This window comes from Laccaria bicolor, genomic scaffold (assembly GCF_000143565.1).
Source record: "Laccaria bicolor S238N-H82 LACBIscaffold_17 genomic scaffold, whole genome shotgun sequence".
In the NCBI taxonomy this organism is placed as follows: domain Eukaryota; kingdom Fungi; phylum Basidiomycota; class Agaricomycetes; order Agaricales; family Hydnangiaceae; genus Laccaria; species Laccaria bicolor.
In genome coordinates, this window is record NW_001889888.1 from 592,636 (window position 1) to 613,013 (window position 20,378).

The following is a 20,378-nucleotide window of genomic DNA, read 5'->3' on the forward strand; positions in this document are numbered from 1 at the left end:
CACTGACCAGTCTTCAAAATTCAAATCAGTCGACATCAACATCGATGTAGCTGGTCAGGGAGATACTTACACAACGAAACTCCGGAGCGATTTCACAAATACATTATAAAATTAAGTCCCAGCGACAAGCTTGCCTTTTCTTGAAACTTCAATCTAGTCTAATCACATATTCCAAACTGTACACAACAGAGATCATGGGATGCGCTCGGTGAGTCGCTGTCGAATAGTTTGCGCGACAGCCGGGGCGTAAACCGGAATCGCGTCTATTAAACACAAAGTGAGATCAACGCAATGAACAAGGGTGTAAATAAAATAACGCACTCCCATGGAATCCTGGGGTATAATGGACGCCCTGCGAATGATGTCAAACGAAGCGGTAGAGCAGTCTCAAGATACAACATTACCTCATGAGTTTCATTTTTAGGGAACGTCAGCAGGGTATCATTTTGCACTCCATAATGCTATAAACAAATCATCAATATGCTTTCTTGTCATGTCTTATATAAAATACGCGTACCCGGTGACCCATATTCCTCGCTAGCATTTCATAATCAAAGGCATAGGCTGGTTGGCAGAGCCGAATCAACTGACAATCGCATCGCAGTAACTTAGGAGCGACTCACAAGGAGGGTCAAAAATTTCAATGACAGTGGATCGTTCTGAACGTGGCATCCAAAGCTGGTGCTAGACACAAACGAACATTATCATCAGGTCGGGTAAATTAAGATAAAGGCAGAGAAACTCACCGTAAGACCGTTCCCATGAACACCGACGATGATCTGTGCATACCAGGTTAGTGATCAGAACACAGGGCGCGTACAACAAAAAAGCTCTCACTGTACTCTTCATCGGCAGCGCAATCTGGTCTGCCAAACTCATACGCTCCATCATGGGTATCTGGACCTCACATAAACCTTCCTTCTCCAGCCCTCGAAGCGCCTCGACCAGGGCCTGGTGATCTTTATCGGTAAGCCTCCTCCCTGCGCCTTGGCGGGAGATGTACGTGACCACTGGCTTCGTTGTGACGACGCCAGGTATACTCGTAGGACCGGTGACGGCGCCATTCGCATCAAGTTCCGGGATATACCCTAGAAGGTTCTCAGCGAGAGCTTTTCGGATGGGGGCCCAGTAGTCTTCCGGCGCGGTGACGTTCATTGTTCCGGCAATCATTTTGTACCACTTGCTCCCGAACGGGCTTGTGTAAATGTATATGTTGAGAGACACGGAGCTTAGGAAGGAAGTAGCACTCACTGTCTATGCGCGGTCTCCCTGTTTATGAGCATAGAACGCTCAAAGACGACGGTGGTATTGAGCTTTATGAGATCCTTCCAGTAGTCCCCCTTTTCGATAGCAGCTGCCGGAAAAACTGCTCGCATGAACGGTCCATCAACACCGGCTCTATCTCTCCATTCATCATTTTCTATTACCTACACGCGTCGGCCATCAGTAAACGCCAAGATGTCGGTTCAACATAACGTACCGTCAAAATAAACCGGGCAGGGAAAGGCAGGTCCTCCACACGACCACCGCCTTCTGCGAGATGAGAGTACACGCGCCAGAACCCCAAGATGATTTCACCCCACCAATGATAGTAATGCTGAACGCGGTGCCGTGAGAAGTGATCATCATCATAAGAACCAGTGATCACGCCACCTTCATAAATTGCCAATGGTCGTGCACGATGACTGAAAAGTCAGGTATCCGCATCGCAAATTCCCCCAGAATTTCCTTGGCTTTCGATGGATGGATGAATTGCAAATCCTGGTGGTACTCAGCACCGAACAATTCATCGCCTAAGGAGGGTTGTACTCACCTCATCAGTTGGCTCCAATTCCTTTCCAGCCCCCATCTCAAAAGGTTTTGCTAGTAGGTATCGCCGGGGAGGCCAAGAACTCGGATCCGCGGTGACGACGTAAAATATGCCCGCCCGAAGGTACAGTCGGTCAAAGACCGTGAAGCCAGGTGCATGGGCGCCTCCAGGTATCACTGTTTCGGCCGTGGTATTGGCGATTGTGTCAAAATGGTGGTTTGGAGGAGAGGAGTCGGCGTGGGGTCGCGGTATGTAGTCCTCTTCATGAGGTTGATATTGCCCTGCGTAAGCGGGATCACTCTGCTTCAGCCATTGCGGGACTTTGTTCTGCACCGAGACCCGAACGTGATCGTTGTTGAGGGCGGCGATGAAGAGAAGGAAAACCACGACGGCGACAACGACGAAAAGGCGTTGGTCGCGACGGATATAGATCATAGTTATGAGAAAGAGGTGTGACAACGCAAGCCCCCCCGTTAAAGCAAGTCTGACAACAAACCCTTCAAAACGTGGTCAAAACTCAGGAACATTGACACCTACTGACACACACGCCGCTTATGATCCCATTCATTTGTCAAGACTCAACTGTGCCTGCCCATGATTCTAAGAGACAACTAGCATACTCACTCGTCCATTCCAGCTATTATAATGCTTTTGAGATGGCAAGAGAGCTCAAGAGAGAAAGAGATATCAGGAATTAGTAAACGATCGTCGGCGCCGATCGCGGGCGGCCGTCAATCTAATAATTAGGGTAATTTATAAACCGAACCTAAATTTAGCACCGTGCATTTGGAATGTGCGAACGCCAAGCCAACTTCCTCTTGTTCAGCGATTCTGCGTTGTTTCATCTTGCTGTGGTCACAAAAAAGCTGACAAAGCCCAAGAGGACAATTGACGTAAATTAACGCCCCTCGTCAAAGAGCAGTTTCCGGGCAGTGTTATCAAAAAATGAGCCAACAAAATTCAAATTGAAGATGGACCTGAGGGACGCGGCTTGGACGCGGCCAAGCCTTTGGGGAAGAAAATCGCCGTCTCTCCAAAAGGGGATCACAACGTTAACGGACCCGGGACAGTGAACACGACTGTGAGCAACGCAAAACAGAGACTTCCACTGGCAGGTGATACCATTCACCTCCATGCCCCTAGTCGAATTCCCATGCAAGGCGAAAGGAAGCATTGAAAAATATCAGGGAGTGGCGCGGATTTAGTTTTGAATTCTTAGGTATAGTCTGACGCTAAAAAAAAGTGGTACCCAAAGACAAACCAGACGCGGAAGTGAATATACCTTCATGAGAGCTAGTCATTGCAGGTATATGACAGACCTTTGGTCGAGTGAATGTCAAGTGAACGTCGAATGCACAACGGCAATGCCTCAGAGAATCGTCGGACCTGATTCAACCCTCCGGAGATAGGATCTTCAACAATCATCTTCCAGATTTTTTCAAAGTTAACAAGAAAAAAAAGATGCTGGCAGTTGCACGTCTAGACCTTGGCAATGCCGCAATGGTACTTGGTACCGTCGAAGGAGGTCAAAGGTTTTTTTTTTTCATTTTCATCAGGTGACCACGGAATTGCGGAGTAACGATCCGGTCATCCTTGAAGTCAATTCAACTACATAGTTAACGAATATAGCGTAGATTACGAGCGAATCAATAAAATGAAATGGTAGGTAAGTAGGAATAAGAACCTCAGTGTTTGCGCGGGTAAGCCAAACGACAGGGTAATTATCAAACCAGAGGCACGTATTGAATTTTGAACGCATTTCAATATATGTATCACGAGAGATGAGGAATGTGAATATAGATGAACATGTGGATAAGGGGAAATAAATGTAAGTAAGACAATTTCTCCAAGGAAATAGAGATGGCGAGGACGTCGTCACCTAGCAGATTCTAACAAACTGCGCGCGGTTTGAAGGCCATGACCACTTCTGCTTCTCAGAGGAAGGCCAAACAAAGTTCTCAAGCATAGAAAACGAAGCTGACAAGAATACGGTGGAGAAGTTTGTCACCAGTAAAGCGAGAATTTCGAGAGGCACATATCTTGTGCAATACATAACTGTCAATTCAATAAAAGAAGCAAGGCACTAGGTACCAAAAAGATTTTATACTACGTCCATAGCCTCATCAGCATTTCCGATATTGCTAGGAGGCAGATGATCATCCAGGTCCTCGATATCACTCCAGCTAAATAGGTCATCCTCGGATATACCTTCAAAGTCTTCTAACGCCTTCCTCCGGGCGCACTCCTCAGCGTATTCGGCTAACTCCTCATCGTCAAGGTCCTCGGGGGTGAGCTCATCCATTGGCGTGACGGGGATGACTGATGTTGAGGAGCTGGATGGAGGGTGTGAGCCACCAGGCACCGATCCTTGAATAAGTGACGAAAAGAAGAGAAAGGTGGTGAGCTTAACATCTAACGCAAAAGTGTCGGAAGAGATCTTTACCAGTCAGCTCTTCTTCCCAAGAGGCAACATCCTCCATATCCGGGTCAAATGAAGACCCGACGTCGAGTGAGTATGAAACTTTGTATTGATGTTTCCGATTCCTATTCGTGTTGGCCATAATCCTTCGAAATAGCTGGATCGGAAGAACGCATGAGTGAACTCCTAAGAGCTAAAGCGAAGGAATGAAAAGCTATGACGCACCTCATCCTGCATAATATCTTCATCGTCCTCCTCGTCATCCTCGTCCATAAGTGCTTCGTCGAACCCATCGCTACTGGCTTCACTCGTCCCAGCATATCTCCGGCCTCTTATAGCCTTCGCCCGCGCCTTCGCAGCCCTCTCATAGCACCGTTGCTTGAATCTCTCCCTGAGCAGACTCTTCTGTGAATCCCCCTTAGTCGGCGTCGTTGTGCCGTACTCCAGACCCCCTCCACTTCCACCACAGAACACAGAGCCCCCGCTGCTGCTGACGGTCCTCTTACTCGAGAACGTACGCGTCAAATTTGACGGGAGAGGTGTACTTGGAGTACGAGCCTTGTACTGAGACCTTCTCCTAGCTTGTGCTTCAGCCACTGGGGACGACTTTGGACCGCTAGGCGACGCGAGCGGTGAAGAGTTCAGGGGTCGATGAGTGTGGTACCTGTAGTCCAATGTATGTGTGTGTGCCGGCGTCGAGGGATACTGGAAGACTGGACTTGAGGAGTGCATTGTTGATCTTGTTGAACAGGTGATGACTGAGAATATTCGCGCTTCGTCACGGCGTGACGCGACGCGAAGTTGCAATCCGGGCCGGGGTATGTACCATTGTCCGTGTTTCCCACGTGCACAGCTTCCATCTTTCTCCCCATCGCCGTCGACGACTAAGCCCCAAGTCAATATGGAGCGCGCGTTACAAATTCCCGAGATCGTTCTCGAAATTTTAGAAAATTTTGAATACCGTCTTGAAGACTCGGACTCAAATTCGCAGAGTCGCAGTACATTGGCAACTGTCGCAAGATCTTGTAAAACCCTTTCTTCCGTGGCATTGGACATTCTATGGCGGGGCCCGCTCTCAATGGTTCGAATATTTGCTGTGATACCCAGCCTCAGGTTTAATGATACCACAAGTATGCTTGTGAGTCCTGCCTAGACTAGGCAAACGATCTTGGTACCTGACACATTGCTCCGCAGGGCTTCAGTGGCATTGTCCAGCAAGAAGACTGGGCAAGATTTGAGAGCTATGCATCCCGTGTTCGTCAAATAGACGAAGAGGGTGAAATTTCAATTGAAAATGTGGTCTTCATTCGCACAGCGCAGTATCTTCAAGGAAGGCCAATGTTTCCATCGTTGATATCATTGTCGCTATCCGATTTTCCTATCATACTTCCACTTCTTGTTTCGCCATCGCTACTCGCCATCAATATACTTCAAGACAATCCCTCCGGTTCACAGACAGCGCTAATACAAAGCATCTGCGATGGAGCGCCTTCGCTGGAGTCCTTCGGATTTTGCGGAAACCTCGAAGGAAATTCCTTTAAACTTCTTTCGCAACTTCCATACCTCCATCACTTGTTCATAATTGGAGATGTCATTCCAGTTGACAGTATCGCATCATTCAAATCACTGACAGAATTATACCTTCAAACGAAAATCTCAGAACCTTTCCACCACGGTCACCGCAAACCTTTCGGGTTGCAGGACCTTCGGAACCTCACAATTGTTGCCCCACCGAAGTTTGTCATCTTCATGTTGAAGGCTTTCTCAGAAAGCCCTCTGCAAAATCTGAATTGCACCGTTACCCAGACCCAGAATGGTGCCGTTACTTTGGCAGAGTGGACCGATGCAATCAGCATTATCTCGTCGTGGGCCAGCACCTTGTGTCGCGTCCGGCTCGGGTGCATTCGCTCCACAACGACGATAATCGAGGGGTTTTCATACCTACAAGATCTCCTCAGCTGCCATCAATTGGAGAGATTAGTCGTCAGAAATAATTTCACCACGCTGCTCTCTGATGACGATTTCACACGTCTCTCAGCTGCATGGCCCAATCTAGAAGAATTGGTGTTGGAAGGGGACCTTCCAACGGTGCTCGACCCGTTAGCAACAAAGGCGTCGCTCAATGTTATCGCAAAATGCCTTCCCAAATTACGCGTTTTGGATGTACCACTGAATTTAGGTGGGATATCCCTAAGAGAACCGCGTCTCCTCGCTTCACACCAGCTAAAATCAATCAATTTCGAACGCGTATTCTATGATCATGACCTTATACCCCTCGCCCATCTACTCGACGGTCTCTTTCCCTCCTTGGAAGTTGGGGACGAATGTCAAACTGCGGCGAGTACCGAGCCAGAAGAATCGATACAAATGTTGAAAAATTTGTTGTTTCTCTGTCAGGATGCTCGGGCAAACCGTTTGGAGATGGTTGAATGAAATCCTGTTGTTGAGAGCCCACTGGTTAGGTGGCGAAGTGTTTCCTACGAAAAAAAAAAAAAAGATGAATGATATTGACTTGGATAGTATGAGAAGATAAGATTTCGACTGACCTGACGTCCCGTGAGCTGCTGAGCCTGCAGCGACAATCATTTTCGGCTCCATTTGTGTGCATTCCCCGCCGGGCTCGAGTCCTATGTAAGGTGGGCTCCGAGGTTATGAACACGTGATGACTGAATATACGCGCTTGGTCACGGCGTGACGCAACGCGTAACAATCTCGAGCTCGGTGAAACCTTGAGTTACTCCTATTTCTCTGCCTTCAATGTTCCAGCCAGAAATTTACTGGCAGATTTATCAACTGCTTGAAGTCAGTCTCGGGCCGGATACCGGTGTTTGTGGGCTAAAAGGAAAAAAAGAAGGAAAATCTCGCACTTCCAGACTTGCCCTGCTTCCATCCTTCTCCAATCGCCGCCAACCCCCGAGTCGATATGGAGCGCGCGCTACAAATGCCCGAGATTGTTTTCGAAATTTTGGAAATTTTTGAATTCTTTGATGCAGACTCAGATTCGCAGAGTCGTCAGACATTGGCAACTGTCGCAAGATCTTGTAAAACCCTTTCTTCCGTGGCATTGGACATTCTATGGCGGTACCCGCTCAAAATGTTTCAAATATTTCGTGTGATACCCAGTCTCAGGTATAATAATACCACACACATGTTTGTGAGTCCTGCCTAGACTCTAACGATCCTGGTACCTGAAGGCATGGCACACCATTCGCAGGGCTTCAGTGGCATTATCAAGCACGAAGACTGGGTGAGGTTTGAGAGCTATGCATCCCGAGTTCATCAAATAGATCAAGAGGGTCAAACTTCAGTTGAAAATCTGGTCTTCATTCGCACAGCGCAGTATCTCCAAGGAAGGCCAATGTTTCCATCGTTGAAATCTTTATTGCTAGTATCCGATTCACCTATCATACTTCCACTTCTTGTTTCGCCATCGCTACGCCACATCAATCTAGAACAAGACAAGCCATCCGGTTCACAGACAACATTTATACAAAGCATCTGCGATGGTTCGCCTTCGCTGGAGTACTTCGGATTTTGCGGTGACCTCGAAAGAAGTTCCTACGAACTTCTTTCGCAGCTCCCATATCTCCATCACTTGGATATAGATGGCAAAGTCATTCCAGTCAATATTATCGCTTCATTCAAATCACTGACAGAATTGGAGCTAACTACGGAAATCTCAGAAACTTTCCACTACGTCGACCGCAAACCTTTCGGGTTGCAGGACCTTTGCAACCTCACAATTACTGCCCCACTGAATTTTGTCACCTTCATGTTAAAGGCTTGCTCCAAAAGCCCGCTGCAAGATTTAGAGTGCACCATTACCACCACTACTCACACTCAGAGTGGTGTCGTGACCTTGGCAGAGTGGACGGATGCGATCATCATTATCTCGTCGTGGGCCAGCACCTTATGGCACGTCGAACTCCAGTATGACTCCGAGACTATACCCTTCACAACGACGGTAATCGAGGGGCTTTCGTATTTACAAGGTCTCCTCAGCTGCCGCCAATTGAAGAGCCTTGTTGTCAGCAACAATTTCGCTACGCTACTCTCTGATGACGATTTTACACGTCTCTCAGCTGTGTGGCCCAATCTAGGAGAATTGGTGTTGCAAGGTGACCTTCCAAAGGATCTCGACCCGTTAGCCTCAAAGGCGTCGCTCGAGATTATCGCAAAATGCCTTCCCAAATTACGCGTTTTGGATGTACCACTGGATTTACGTGGGATATCCCTAACATTTGACGGTCGTCTGTGGACAAAACCCACTTTTCTTTTCTTCCTACATACTTTTCATGAAATAAAGCTGGTGATTGTCAAAGATTGTCAAAGATTGCCAAAGATTGTCAAAGATTGTCAAAGATTATCCCATCTTAGAAACATGTGAAGGAAGAAAGTCAAATTTTGCGAACAATCTTCAACAATTTTGCAGAATCTTCAACAATCTTTCCTTTACAATTAGGCTTTGGCTCTATTTACGACCTGAGATCTTTGGCAATCTGGCATTTTGTAGGTATGTACATTTGGTACATGAGCAAAGTTAAGACTGAATCATTTTGGGAAAATCCTCCATAATCTTCCAGATTCTCAGCTTTCCGTCGACCTCAGAATTAAGGGACCTAGCTATGATCTCTAACAATCTTTGACAATTGTTAGGAACCCAGGAACTGCCAAGCCGATCGTGGATCTGGTGAGGGCATCTCAGCACTGCGATTGTTTTCAATGTGATCTCTTGACTTTCACCTATCCGCCACAATCATGTCAGAGCAACTCAAGAATATTCGGGCAGCTTATCTCGTTCTGCTGGATCGTGTTCACCTTGCCTTGAGGACTCAGCTTGGTGATGTTGCCCGACTCTCTCAACAACGTGATGAGGCACTTCGCTTGCTTGAAGCAGCTGAACAAGTATGTCTTTTCAAGTTCTCACACATCTGCGAAATGCCTAACACTCTTGTGATAACAGCTTCAGGACCATTTCCCCCCTGCTGAGTTCAGCATACTCCAACAAAGTATTGCAGCTATAGTCAACTCATTGGATCAAGCTCGCCACGAATCAGCTGACCCACCAGACGAGCCGCAGCTTGTTGTCGTTACTCGGAAGAGTGGTGGGCGACCAGGTCGTCCTCGTGTGGAGATAGATCCCACCTTTCTGAGGGAAGCATTGGCGCTCCGTGGGCCCTCAGGTCTCAAGCCAATTTTCAATTGTGATGCTCGGACGGTGCGACGGAGGGCACTTGAATATGGTATCGCAACTCCAGGAACTCCTGTTTTTGTTCCCCAGATGCAGCCTGATGGTGTTATCAATGCCGTGCGATCAACATCAACTTGTGGGATCTCAGCTCTCACCAATGACGAGCTTGACGCACTTTTGTCCAGCATTCTGGAGATCTTTCCAACCTTTGGCCAACGCATGATTGCAGGTCGTCTCAAGGCTAGTGGTCATCATGTCCCCCGGGAGCGCATCACAGAATCATTTCTTCGGGTACATGGAACACCTGGAGTGTTTGGGCAGCGCACAATTCATCGTAAGATTTATAAAGTGGCAGGTGCCAACTCTCTCTGGCATCACGATGGTCAGCATGGTCAGGCTCAGAATACATTAAGATTTGCAGCCCTCTGCTGATAGTCGTTTCTAGGTCTTATCCGATTTGGTATTGTCAAGCATGCCTTTGTTGATGGAAAGTCGCGCCTTGTTGCTCGGCTTCGTATCAACAACAACAATCGAGCTGAAACTGTCCTTATAACATTCCATGAAGCCCGAGCCCAGCATGGGACGCCTAGCCGTGTGCGTGGTGACCATGGGACAGAGAATATAAAAGTTGCTGAGTGGATGGAGGACAACAGAGGATCTGGGCGGGGCTCGTATATCTGGGGCAGGTGAGTTACCTATTGAGAGTCTTATTGGAGCCATCTGAGAAAATTGACAGGAGTGTGCACAACACTCGCATAGAGCGCATGTGGTATGACATCACCCACGGCTTCGGGATGAAGTGGAAGAACTTTTTCTTAGATCTTGAAGTCAACCACGGGCTCAATCCACAGTCATCTGACGACAGGTGGCTTCTCCATCACCTCTTTCTTCACTGCATTCAAGAAGATGCGGATGAGTGGACTTTGGCTTGGAATTCACACAAGCTCCAAATCAGAGGGGAGCGTGAACGCAGTCCCCGAGACATGTTTCTTTTCAGCATGATACAAGATGGTCCCCGTGGAATTTTACCACTTCCAGAATCCCTGGAGGAGGATGTTGAGGATCCCTCAATGTATGGCATTGACTGGGAGGTCGCCGATGATCCCACGTTGATGAATCATCTATTGACGGAAAATCCACAAGACTGGGTTGAGGAGAATCCCTTCATTGCGAGTACTGGTCCACCAACTTTCTCACATGTTCCATGTGAATCACCCAACTGTCCTCTTTCTCCAGAACAGGTGAACATGTTGGACACTATGCTAGCGATGCGAGTAAATATTCACTCAAGAAGTATGGAGATACGACGCCTTGTTTGGCTTGAGGCTGCCAATATATGCAGACATTTTCTCGCCCACACAGAACAACCTTTCCTACCTACTGCTTAATAACACTAAGGAAGTCATCAGCTACCTTTATTTATATATTCTTTCGTATAGCAAGATGTTAAATCAAAATTGTATTGATCTGTAAAAATCATCCTCTCCTCCTAAACATAACTACGCTAACAATACTGATCGGAAAAAGAGTCTACTGAATTTTCTGTATTGAATTGTCAATCAACTGCTGTCAGAATTATAAAAATTAAATGCATACCATAATTGTTGCAATGGTCTTCTTCAACTCCTCTGGATCTGATGAAAAGGGAAAAGGAAAAGCCAGTTGATCCGTCTTATTCTTTCCTGAGATCCAATGTTCTTCTGGTAGGTCAATTGATGCGGCCATTTTATCCAGGCTACATACTTTTCCCTCTACAAGGCGTGACTCCCACCATACCACTTTGCAGAGAAGATGCTCAACAAAAATGGGACTGAATCCGAGAATTTTCTTGTCGTCCTCTGTAAGGAATTGGTGAAGATGGTTGTAAATGATCATGTATGCAGACCGAACAGATCCAAGGTCAGGGCAGATGAAACCCAAGTGCTGAAGACCTCTGTACGCCCCCAGTGTTCCATGATCATATATCCAGTCTGCGACCTCTACAGATGCTGGCATCTTTGCCAACCCCAGAAATACTAGACTGTTTACCAGTTGGAAGACTGTAAGCCCAGTTTTGAATCCCAGCAAGTTGAGAGCAGTCATCATACCCATGGCGCTTGTCCAAGACTTGTGATCACCTTGATGCATGGCCAGATCCTTGTTGACAAGATCACCCAGCCATGCAACCCAAGTGGTCTGCACTTCCTCTGCAAAATACAGCCCAAACTTATCCTCAAGTGTGTAAGTTATACCATACACATTCGTTGGCGTGATGTTAAGATAATTGCTCGGCTGGCCCCAGATTGTATCATCATAAACGGGGACTTTTCCTCTCTTATCACCGCCAGAGGCAGGACCATGGAGCGATATGTCCACTATGTTATCCTTGTGCACTGGCCGAAATAAGGCCAGCATTGCGTCAAGGTCATTCTGAAAAAAGCCGCCAGAAGCTGACACGATGTCCAAAAACTTTTTGGTGCTGTGTCCTTGACCGGTCCCCATCCATGAGAGTAGATTGGAGAGACCTTTTGGGGCCGTAAGTTTCGAACCAGGTAGATGTTCCTGCATCAGAAGAGCAGTGCATGAGTATTGTCTGACGGGATCTGTCTGATCTCGGTTGTGCTCTCTCTTGCTGTTCTGGGATGCATGCCATCCCTCTAGCACCCTCCGCAAAATATCATGGCCAGCTCCCAAATTACGCCTTTCATTCAACACTTCTCTGAGTATGAGTCCTAGCATGCCGAACTTTGGACTCGTGTCATTGGGCAGAAGCGCCTCGAGAGATACCTGTGAAAATGCTCGTTTTGGTTTTTGAGCTGGCGCTTGAGGCTTTTTCTTGGGGGCATCCTTTTCAGCAATATCTCCCTCATCGACCTTACCAAGGTTCAGAAGTTCATCTGGGGATAAGGATCGCCCATGGTGCAATTCCAAGAGGCGATGTTGAACCTTTTGCCCAAGCTCACGCGCGTCAATAGCTAGTTGCGTATTTCCTTTGACACGGGTCTTGATCAAATCGAAGAGTGGTGTGAGAGTCTTTTGGGTCGCTTTCAAAACCTGCTTCGAAAACTTTTCATCCTTTCGAAGATGATCGGCAAAGATGATGGTAGGGGTGGCAAGAAACGGCTCCAGAGATAATGAAGCAAAAACAGCATCCGTTCCATACGCCTCTGCTATGCAATGGAGGATTGCGCCTCTAACAATGCTTCGGTCAATAATTTTAGCTTCATCGACAGTGCGACGAGAGCTGCTGAATTTTTTGTCGATACAAGCCAGGTGTGGCATAAGAAGCTCCCATGACCAGAGCTCTTGTAGAATGTAGCCACCAGAAGTGTAAAGAGTGTCCAACCCAGGCTTTACATGATATGGCGCCAGGTTTGGAAGATGGATCATTTGAGTTTTCTTTGCCCCATCCCGTAAGCTGTAAAGGTCATAAGGAACCTGAGAAAGCTGTTGCCGCACTGGCCCTATTTTGGCCCGCGGCGTCTCAGGCATTGTAGGTGGCTTTCTCAGAGGTTTACCTGCAGCGACTGTACGTTTGGCGCTTTTGGCTTTCCGCTTGGATGTTCGCTTTCCCTCTCGCGCTGCATCCTGCGATTCCTGGACATATTGGACGATGTGGTCCACAATATCTGCAAATGGCGGCAATTGCAGTTTCAACGCTTTGTAGCCACCCTGTTGATGAATTTGCAGAAGCCGCTGAGCAAACTCTGGGCCCGTAGAAGTGTACCAATCAAATACAACAATCAGAGATCGGCACATCTCCCATTGCAGCGCACGATGAAGAATCTTGACTTTTTGCATTTCAGCAACAAGCGTAGGAAGAGCTTTCGTAGAGTGGATCAAGCGTTGGAATAGAATTCCACCAGAGAGACAGGAAAGCGAATCTCCATTTGGAGTGACATGCAGATAGGTTTCGAAGAAGTTTTGGATATCATTTTGCTCAACCAAGAGTGAGACCATATCCCCAGTATCTGAGGATGAGAATGCGAGGCGATCAGTCATTTTTCCATTCTCATTGACCAGGACCTTGAGCTCATTAGCAAGCATCTTACCATCTAGGATGCACTCAAGCTTAGCAATATTACCAGAAAGAAGACCCAGTTCGATCTTGCGCCTTTTGAGACAACGTTCATCCGGTATTACCGCCTGGATAGATGGCAGAGCCCGTTCGTAGTCCATTGGGTGGATTCCTTGAACTTCATTATATTGGGAGAAGATGTCCACGCATCCCCTTTCAAGTTGTCTGGTCAAACCTTGATTTTTGGCCATAACACTTTGGAGACACTCACTGAAGTTTGTCAAATGTTTCCCAAGTTGTGTCGTCATATCCCTTCCAGCTAATTTCCCAGTATGGAACGTTCTGGGATTCAGTCAATATACAATCCCTTTTTATTATCCAAGGAGTAATTGTACTCACATCATCATCATAGGCAAATCCCACTATTGCTTCCACTTCATAAACTTCGTTCTCCGCAGGTTCAACTTCTTGATGTGGTCGTTTCCTTCTTCCTCGTGTTGCTGCAAGACAATTGGCATTTCTCTGAGGTATATCTAGATTATCTCGATTGTTGGACTGGCTTGAACGGTTTCGCTGGGCACCGGAAGATGGTCTAGAGGGAGAGCTACCTTGATCGTTGGAAGGAACAATGTTCTGAGCGGCTAGAGTATCGCCAAGACCATCTGGAGTGCTATCAAGCCCATCAACGCTGTTACGAGGTTCTGAACCAGAGCAGCTAAGAGTTTCAGAAGATTGGGGAGTGCTGTTTCGTCCCTGAGACTTATCCGGCTGGACACCTGAAATCACATTAGCCAGAGCACCAGGTTCATCCACATTATGCCGTTCTTCTACAGAGTTTGGCTGCAGTGCCCCGATGTGAGCATTGTCCAGGAGCGCTGTTAGAGAAGCGCTGGAAGGTGTATTAACATGTGTACTAGACTCTGCCATTTGGAAAGAAGATGCAGCGATTGATGGTTTGGCGATTGCGGAAAGATGTTGTTTGAGTTTCGACGGGGCATTTTGCCGGAGGTATGCAAGTACCAAAGGGTTGCCTTTTAGTCTGACCAGAAGTATGAGAAAAAAGCTTGTGCAACAACGGGAGTACTCACAAATCTTCCTTCACGTCTACAATGCGGTTATCATCCTTGAGCCGAACCTCAAAGATTGCCTGGTAATGGCTACTCAGCAATCATAAACTCAGCAAAACTAGGATATCTCACCTTCGTAGAATTTGTGTCCTGTCGCCGCTTGATTACCTCTGTTATTTCTACGTCCACATTTTCTGCAGCATCATAGCGACTCAGATCCAAGTCATCGTCGGAGTTGAGTATGTTTGTGGAAAGTAGTGGTCGCTTCTCTGAAATCCAAAAGGCTTCGCGGCGAGAGCGCTCAGCATTGTCTTCAACCATCTTCCGGTGTCGGCCCCTGTAGTCGCTCTTCTCCAAACGAATAAGCATCATATTGCAGAGCTGTCTATGCCATTCATACAGCCCACGCCAGTGCTCCACCCTGGCAGCATCCTCAACAGGGTTATAAGGAAGCTTGGCAAGAGCGACCTTCTTGCCATCTTGATCTTCGTATTGGATCTTCTGTAGAACCTCATCGATATCAAGGTCTAAAGTAAGGTTGGCCAGACTAAGCGAATTGAGCAGTTGCATGACGGCCTCTCTACCAAGTCGGTTGGCAGCTGCATCCTTGCCACCAAGCGTCGCCTCCCCATGGGTGGCAAAGTCAAGTTGCTTCAACTTTTGGGGTTGTGCTGCACCAAAGTTGCCAAAGGTTTGAGAAGGCATCATACTCATCGCGGCAGTACGCTGGGTGGCAGCGGCGCTGTAGTAAATAACAAAACCCCCACGCACTTCGTCTCCTTTGAGATTGAAGGCGGGTTCCTTGATGCTGTCAACCCATTCCTGATGTGCAACGGGATCTTCCATGGGTGCGATACCAGAGTGTAGGTCGTTGCCCTTGAAGACGATGAAAATGACCCAGGCATCTCGCTCACGAACATAAACACCACCTCGGGAGAGGCAAAAAGAACCGGGATCGCCTTCTGTATAATTTTCGCTGTGAGATTGAATTCGAAATAATGGATAGAAAAGGTGCTTACTGGGACCTATCTTTAGTAAAAGTACGAAAAGCGTATACCGCGTATGGTCATCCTTGCTATCGGGATGCCAAGACCCCGTGCGACCCAGTCTTTTAGAAAGATGACTGCAAAGAGATGATAGGTTAAACTGACACCCAGTCCCATTTGGCTCGAGACCGCCAAAGCCTACAACGTTCATATCCTCTGAGTGGAACTTTGCCACCTCATATTCGAATTTGGAAATGCACTTCGGCATTATCCGTTTGTGCAGTTCGTTGAGCGTTTTGAGAACTGCGGCGATCTGAGGACCTCCTTCCTCTGTATTCACTTGTGTAGCAGGGATTACGGTTCCCTGGCCGGTGCCCTTCAAGACTGTTGTTGCCAAAGAGTAAGAGCCATCATGCGAACCAGGCGGAAGGTCAGGTGCGATGGATTTTGAGCGATCGTTGCGTTTCAAGCCTTCTAAATGTCCAAGAGGGCGAATTGGAGGGACATTAGAATCGCAACCCCAGGTGAGCTTTGCTAGACGAACTGACGCATCAAGAATCTCAGGGAAGTCATGATATGGACGAAGTGATGCCAGAGTCTGTACGCAGGAAAGTGTGTATGGGCGAGAAGTATCACCATTGAGAAAGTATACAAATGGTGCTCCTGGGACCATTTTGACCATTCCAGGAATTGGGGAGGAGACGTATCGACCGTCAAGAGTTCTAGTAGACTCTGCATTGGGTGGCGTTACAATGGAAGCCATCCGATTTTCATCCATTCGTAGATCTTCTAACATATAGTTAGCGCAGTAGACCCATCCACGGCTCCAGCGCGGATCTTGACGCAATCTCCAATGGGGCGACTGAGGGAATTGAGTTTCCCCTCGGGGTGGGGTATCAGCGTCCGGTGGCTGAAGAATATCCTCTGTAGGCTTAGTAAATGTCTTATCAATGTCATACGTGCACTCCTCATCCGAAGGTTTGATAGAAAGGATGGTACCGGGCACCTTTCCAAAAAATTTATGTTTTGAGACTTCTTGCTCTGGCGTTGGGAAATAGATCATGAAAATGTGCACTGCTTGGCCAGAGGGAGCCCACTCACCAACTTGACGGGGATCGGACAATTTTTCTAGCTCAACTTTTCCAAGATTCTTTTGGAAAAACAGGCCGACTTCACGCAGGTTAAAAACGTCTGAGGTTGTTGTATCTGCAAGAAACAATTGAAAATTTGTCAATAGAATCGGCTGAGAGTCCAATATCAACAAGAGTTTCGTACCGTTCATGAGAGATTTGACGTTGAGTTGGGCGCGTAAACAAGAGTGTTCTGTCTTGACACTGGAAATGTTGCAAGCGCGTTGCAGGAGAGAGATGTCATGTTTCCCACCTTCGGGGACCAAAATCCGGTCCATTCGGTGTCGAATGGACCGGATTTCGGTCCCCAAAGGTGGGAAACATGACGTCGTCAAGTCTTGTCTTACACTAACTTGTTTCTCAATCCTTTGACATTTCTTTCAACGCTAAGGGCTCCTACCTCCCACCTCAACCACATACCTATCGACGGCGATTCTTTGCCAGTCCCTTTGTCTCCGCTGTCTCAACCAACCAGCCACGCATCAGAAGGCCATTCGACGCACGAAGTCTGTTATCTTTGATTCTAGGCGGTATGGTCATCAGGTAGGGAATTCCTGCATTTTCACCCTCGTTTACACATCTTTACATCGACCCAGTCACAGTACTCCTCACTAGACGTCACCATGCCGTGAATCAACCAGGACCCCACCAACGTCCCACGTTCGAATTTCGCGGGAGCAGCGTACACCGCTATCAGACAAACGATGTCCAACAACGGTCAGATCGACAACCGGAAAGTCCTCAGCACGATTGCGGGACTCAGTCAGGCTAGAAGCGATCAAAAAGGTCAGTGTACCCCCCTCAACGGCTCTTCACACATTCAAACTAACGCCTTTTCCCCCCTCCTGCTCCACTCACGCCATGCCACGTTCATCGCGTTACCATGCACGCAAAACTAACGCTATGCCATACCATCCTAGCATGATGCGCTGTCACGCCCATATCGTCTGCCACGGCATGCCACAGAAGACGACGAGGGCGAGGTAAACAAGCACGAAGAGGGCGAGCGTGTGGCCATCGCCTCTGGTTCCGCACCCATTCCACCATCCACGCCAACTGGTCGCCGTTTGTTCATCCACATTCTCCCACTACATCCAACTTTGCCACACCCACCCGCAGACTCCCTTCCAACGCCGAGAGCTCTACCATTCCTGCCCATTAGAGCTGGACAAACCACCAGAAAGCATAGCAGGACACACCTTCACTGTCACCCAACAATGTCAGCGCCGCGGCGGGTCCGTTGGGCGTTACTTGTCTCCCCAGCGAGGGCGAGGAGCTTTTGAGCTCGGGAGAGGCGGCTGAGGTGGGGATGGTGGGCAGGCTGATGGCTTTTGGCAGCGTGACGGTGATTTGGTTGAGGAGGAGTGTACGAAGTCATGAATCCCCTTGTTCGTGTTTTTTTTTTCTTCCCCTTTTGTTGGATGCCTGATCAGCTGTGTGTAGATTTTAGAAATCGTCAACGGACGCAATGGCGACGAAATCGCCTGTCTCATATTCGAGCGTGCGCGTCCTCCGTATGCGCGTATTGGCGTCGAGCTTTTCTGGGGTGGAGATCTGGTGTTGCAGAGGCGGGAACGTTGTTCCCAAGCGGATTGAGAGGCAGGCTGGTGGGTTTAATAGTACGTTCTCTTTTTCTTTCATCCCTTTCGCAGTTTTCTGACAAAAAGTCGGTACTCCAGCAGCAATAGTATACAACGAAGTCAGTTTTCTTAGTAGGAGGCTACGCTGCCTCTCCTTGGTTGTTCACGTACGTCTTCTCCCCACATTCTTCTTTGTAATCTCATCCAAAGTCATAGGCAATCCCAAGAACGCCTCGCCCTCGCCCCCCTCCACCGTTTAACGTAACCGTCACCAGGCCAGATTAACAAATGTTCGCTTGTACGAACTCGAACTCTGCAGGAGCGTCCGGATCGGCAAATGTTGATTCAACGGGTACACGCCTTACCTTCGTGCAACATTGACTGACGAATCAAATCCAACGCAGCAGCGGCTACCATCCTCTCTGCTTTGGTCTTCGAGCCCAGGTTTGTCCGTTTTTGGAATTTTAGTAGGACTGACAACGTTGTTGGGGACACAGTCATTCTGGTGGCGCAACATATCGCTACTGGGCATCTGGTTTGTGGAGCAAACACGCGAAAGAGGGATATACCGTATGGGTATGGCTTTTCCCTGGTCTCAGGACTCCAATTACTTCTTTGAGGCTGTTACGTGGGGTGTTATCTGTGTAATGACTGAGAGTATTGCTGGTACGTAGTTTGCTGTGTGTTCTTCGTGTTCACCCACCTCCTGCCCTACGTTGTACTAATGTCATTCCTAGCATTCGTGTTTACCGGTCTTAGTGTTGGACGGATGGCACTGTGGGCCATCAAGAAACATAAGAACTAGAAGAAGGACTTTGGGAATGTAGGTTTTGTTCTTCTACGTTGCATAACGAAGCTAATTCCTCCGCCTAGACGCCGTAGAACACCGGCAATGCCACAATGACGACCCCACACAACAACAACCCCATGCAACAAGAAACCCAGGACACGAACGCCCACAATGGCCGAGCACCACACCGCACAGTGCAAGTCACGTCAGCCCCTCCTTTCCGAAGCACTCGACCTGCATGTTGGGAGGGGTTGAAACTTGAGGAATACGATAAGGTCTGTTCAAGGTTTGTCCCTTTCCTACTCCTATCGTTCTTTTTCATACTGACACGCTCTTGGTTGATAGACGTACAGACCTACCAACCACACACCCACCACGCCACTGAGTATCTCACGTTTCCCCCGTGGTCTGCCGACGCTTCGTTCCCTGTCACTCTGAAGCGAAAGTTTCAGAGGTGAACGACCAACGTGCTTTGAGACTCTCCACCCTCACAACAACACGCCCATCATTACTTCCCCACATTTCGTCCATGGTCCACTGCTTCGTCCCCTGTCACTCTCAAACGAGAGTCACAGAGGCGAACACCGCTTCTTCGGAGACTTCCTGCCCTGGCAAACCGGTGCCGTACCATCTTCCATACCAGCAGCGTCGTCGGCGATGTATCCTTGGCCACCAGCGACGATAACAAGTGCGGACATTTCTGTGTTTTCGGATGGCTGGAGTGAATGGGCATGGGTGTGGGTGGGTGTGGGCGAACATGGATGGGCGCGTGTGCACGGATAGGTGTTGTTGGTTTAACACCATGTGTGGTTGAACAGGGACGGTGTTGGTCGAAACGGATGGTGTGGCTGATGAGTGCGGATGGGTGTTGTTGGTCGAATGCAGATGGGCGTGGTTGGTTGAACGCGGATGGGCGTGGTTAAAGGTGGATGGGCATGGCACGCGGATGAGTGTGGATGAGCATGGATGGGCGCGTAGACAATATCGCCGTACCATGCACGCCAAACTCGCGGCCAAACGCCGTGGACATTGTTGTGAACTTTGCGAGGTGGAGGAGCGCGTATTCGAGTACGTTGGAGCAGATCATGGAGGCCCTTTTCCAACAAAGATTACACCTTACAAGCCGCTCTCAGAAGAACAATGGAAAAATACTTGTCAAGATACGATATTGCAACCAAAACCCTCAAGATCGCGAATCCCACTTTTGAGGATTTGAATGGGGTACGTTGGTTCGCCTTCTCCTCATTCCACTTCACTTACACCGTTACATGTAGAGTCTGCACCAGTTTTCGATTCCCCTGAATGGGTCGGAGCAAACGTGTCATATTGTCTAGTAGATGCCGGGCTATGGATGGTTCGTCACTCTTCAAACTTGTGGTAAACTTGTTAGGACCATGTACTCCATTTA

The 20,378-nt window shown here is 48.2% G+C and overlaps 6 protein-coding genes across 6 annotated transcripts; 3 read left to right on the forward strand and 3 right to left on the reverse strand.

The window, feature by feature from the left end:
* Positions 1 to 192: 192 nt before the first annotated feature.
* On the reverse strand, positions 193 to 2,245 carry LACBIDRAFT_299738 (uncharacterized protein; the record flags this gene model as incomplete). The annotated part of the gene is made up of 11 exons (XM_001882647.1): positions 193 to 263; positions 322 to 352; positions 405 to 461; positions 518 to 564; positions 624 to 684; positions 747 to 779; positions 838 to 1,195; positions 1,252 to 1,427; positions 1,481 to 1,597; positions 1,654 to 1,761; positions 1,814 to 2,245. 11 exons carry the CDS (start codon positions 2,243 to 2,245, stop codon positions 193 to 195), a joined length of 1,491 nt encoding a protein of 496 aa, XP_001882682.1.
* A 1,666-nt stretch (positions 2,246 to 3,911) lies between these two features.
* LACBIDRAFT_294608 (uncharacterized protein) lies at positions 3,912 to 4,961 on the reverse strand (the record flags this gene model as incomplete). The annotated part of the gene is made up of 3 exons (XM_001882648.1): positions 3,912 to 4,222; positions 4,254 to 4,386; positions 4,455 to 4,961. The coding sequence occupies 3 exons, from the start codon at positions 4,959 to 4,961 to the stop codon at positions 3,912 to 3,914; spliced, it is 951 nt and encodes a 316-aa protein (XP_001882683.1).
* A 400-nt stretch (positions 4,962 to 5,361) lies between these two features.
* Positions 5,362 to 6,662, forward strand: LACBIDRAFT_328577 (uncharacterized protein; the record flags this gene model as incomplete). Its single annotated transcript, XM_001882490.1, has 2 exons — positions 5,362 to 5,367; positions 5,424 to 6,662. 2 exons carry the CDS (start codon positions 5,362 to 5,364, stop codon positions 6,660 to 6,662), a joined length of 1,245 nt encoding a protein of 414 aa, XP_001882525.1.
* A 4,288-nt stretch (positions 6,663 to 10,950) lies between these two features.
* Positions 10,951 to 16,878, reverse strand: LACBIDRAFT_299741 (uncharacterized protein; the record flags this gene model as incomplete). The annotated part of the gene is made up of 7 exons (XM_001882649.1): positions 10,951 to 10,962; positions 11,017 to 13,630; positions 13,689 to 13,759; positions 13,817 to 14,456; positions 14,506 to 14,564; positions 14,617 to 15,446; positions 15,504 to 16,878. 7 exons carry the CDS (start codon positions 16,876 to 16,878, stop codon positions 10,951 to 10,953), a joined length of 5,601 nt encoding a protein of 1,866 aa, XP_001882684.1.
* A 939-nt stretch (positions 16,879 to 17,817) lies between these two features.
* On the forward strand, positions 17,818 to 18,985 carry LACBIDRAFT_328580 (uncharacterized protein; the record flags this gene model as incomplete). The annotated part of the gene is made up of 5 exons (XM_001882491.1): positions 17,818 to 17,835; positions 18,051 to 18,219; positions 18,588 to 18,624; positions 18,678 to 18,808; positions 18,855 to 18,985. The coding sequence occupies 5 exons, from the start codon at positions 17,818 to 17,820 to the stop codon at positions 18,983 to 18,985; spliced, it is 486 nt and encodes a 161-aa protein (XP_001882526.1).
* A 931-nt stretch (positions 18,986 to 19,916) lies between these two features.
* On the forward strand, positions 19,917 to 20,186 carry LACBIDRAFT_299743 (uncharacterized protein; the record flags this gene model as incomplete). Its single annotated transcript, XM_001882492.1, has 1 exon — positions 19,917 to 20,186. One exon carries the CDS (start codon positions 19,917 to 19,919, stop codon positions 20,184 to 20,186), a length of 270 nt encoding a protein of 89 aa, XP_001882527.1.
* Positions 20,187 to 20,378: the final 192 nt, after the last annotated feature.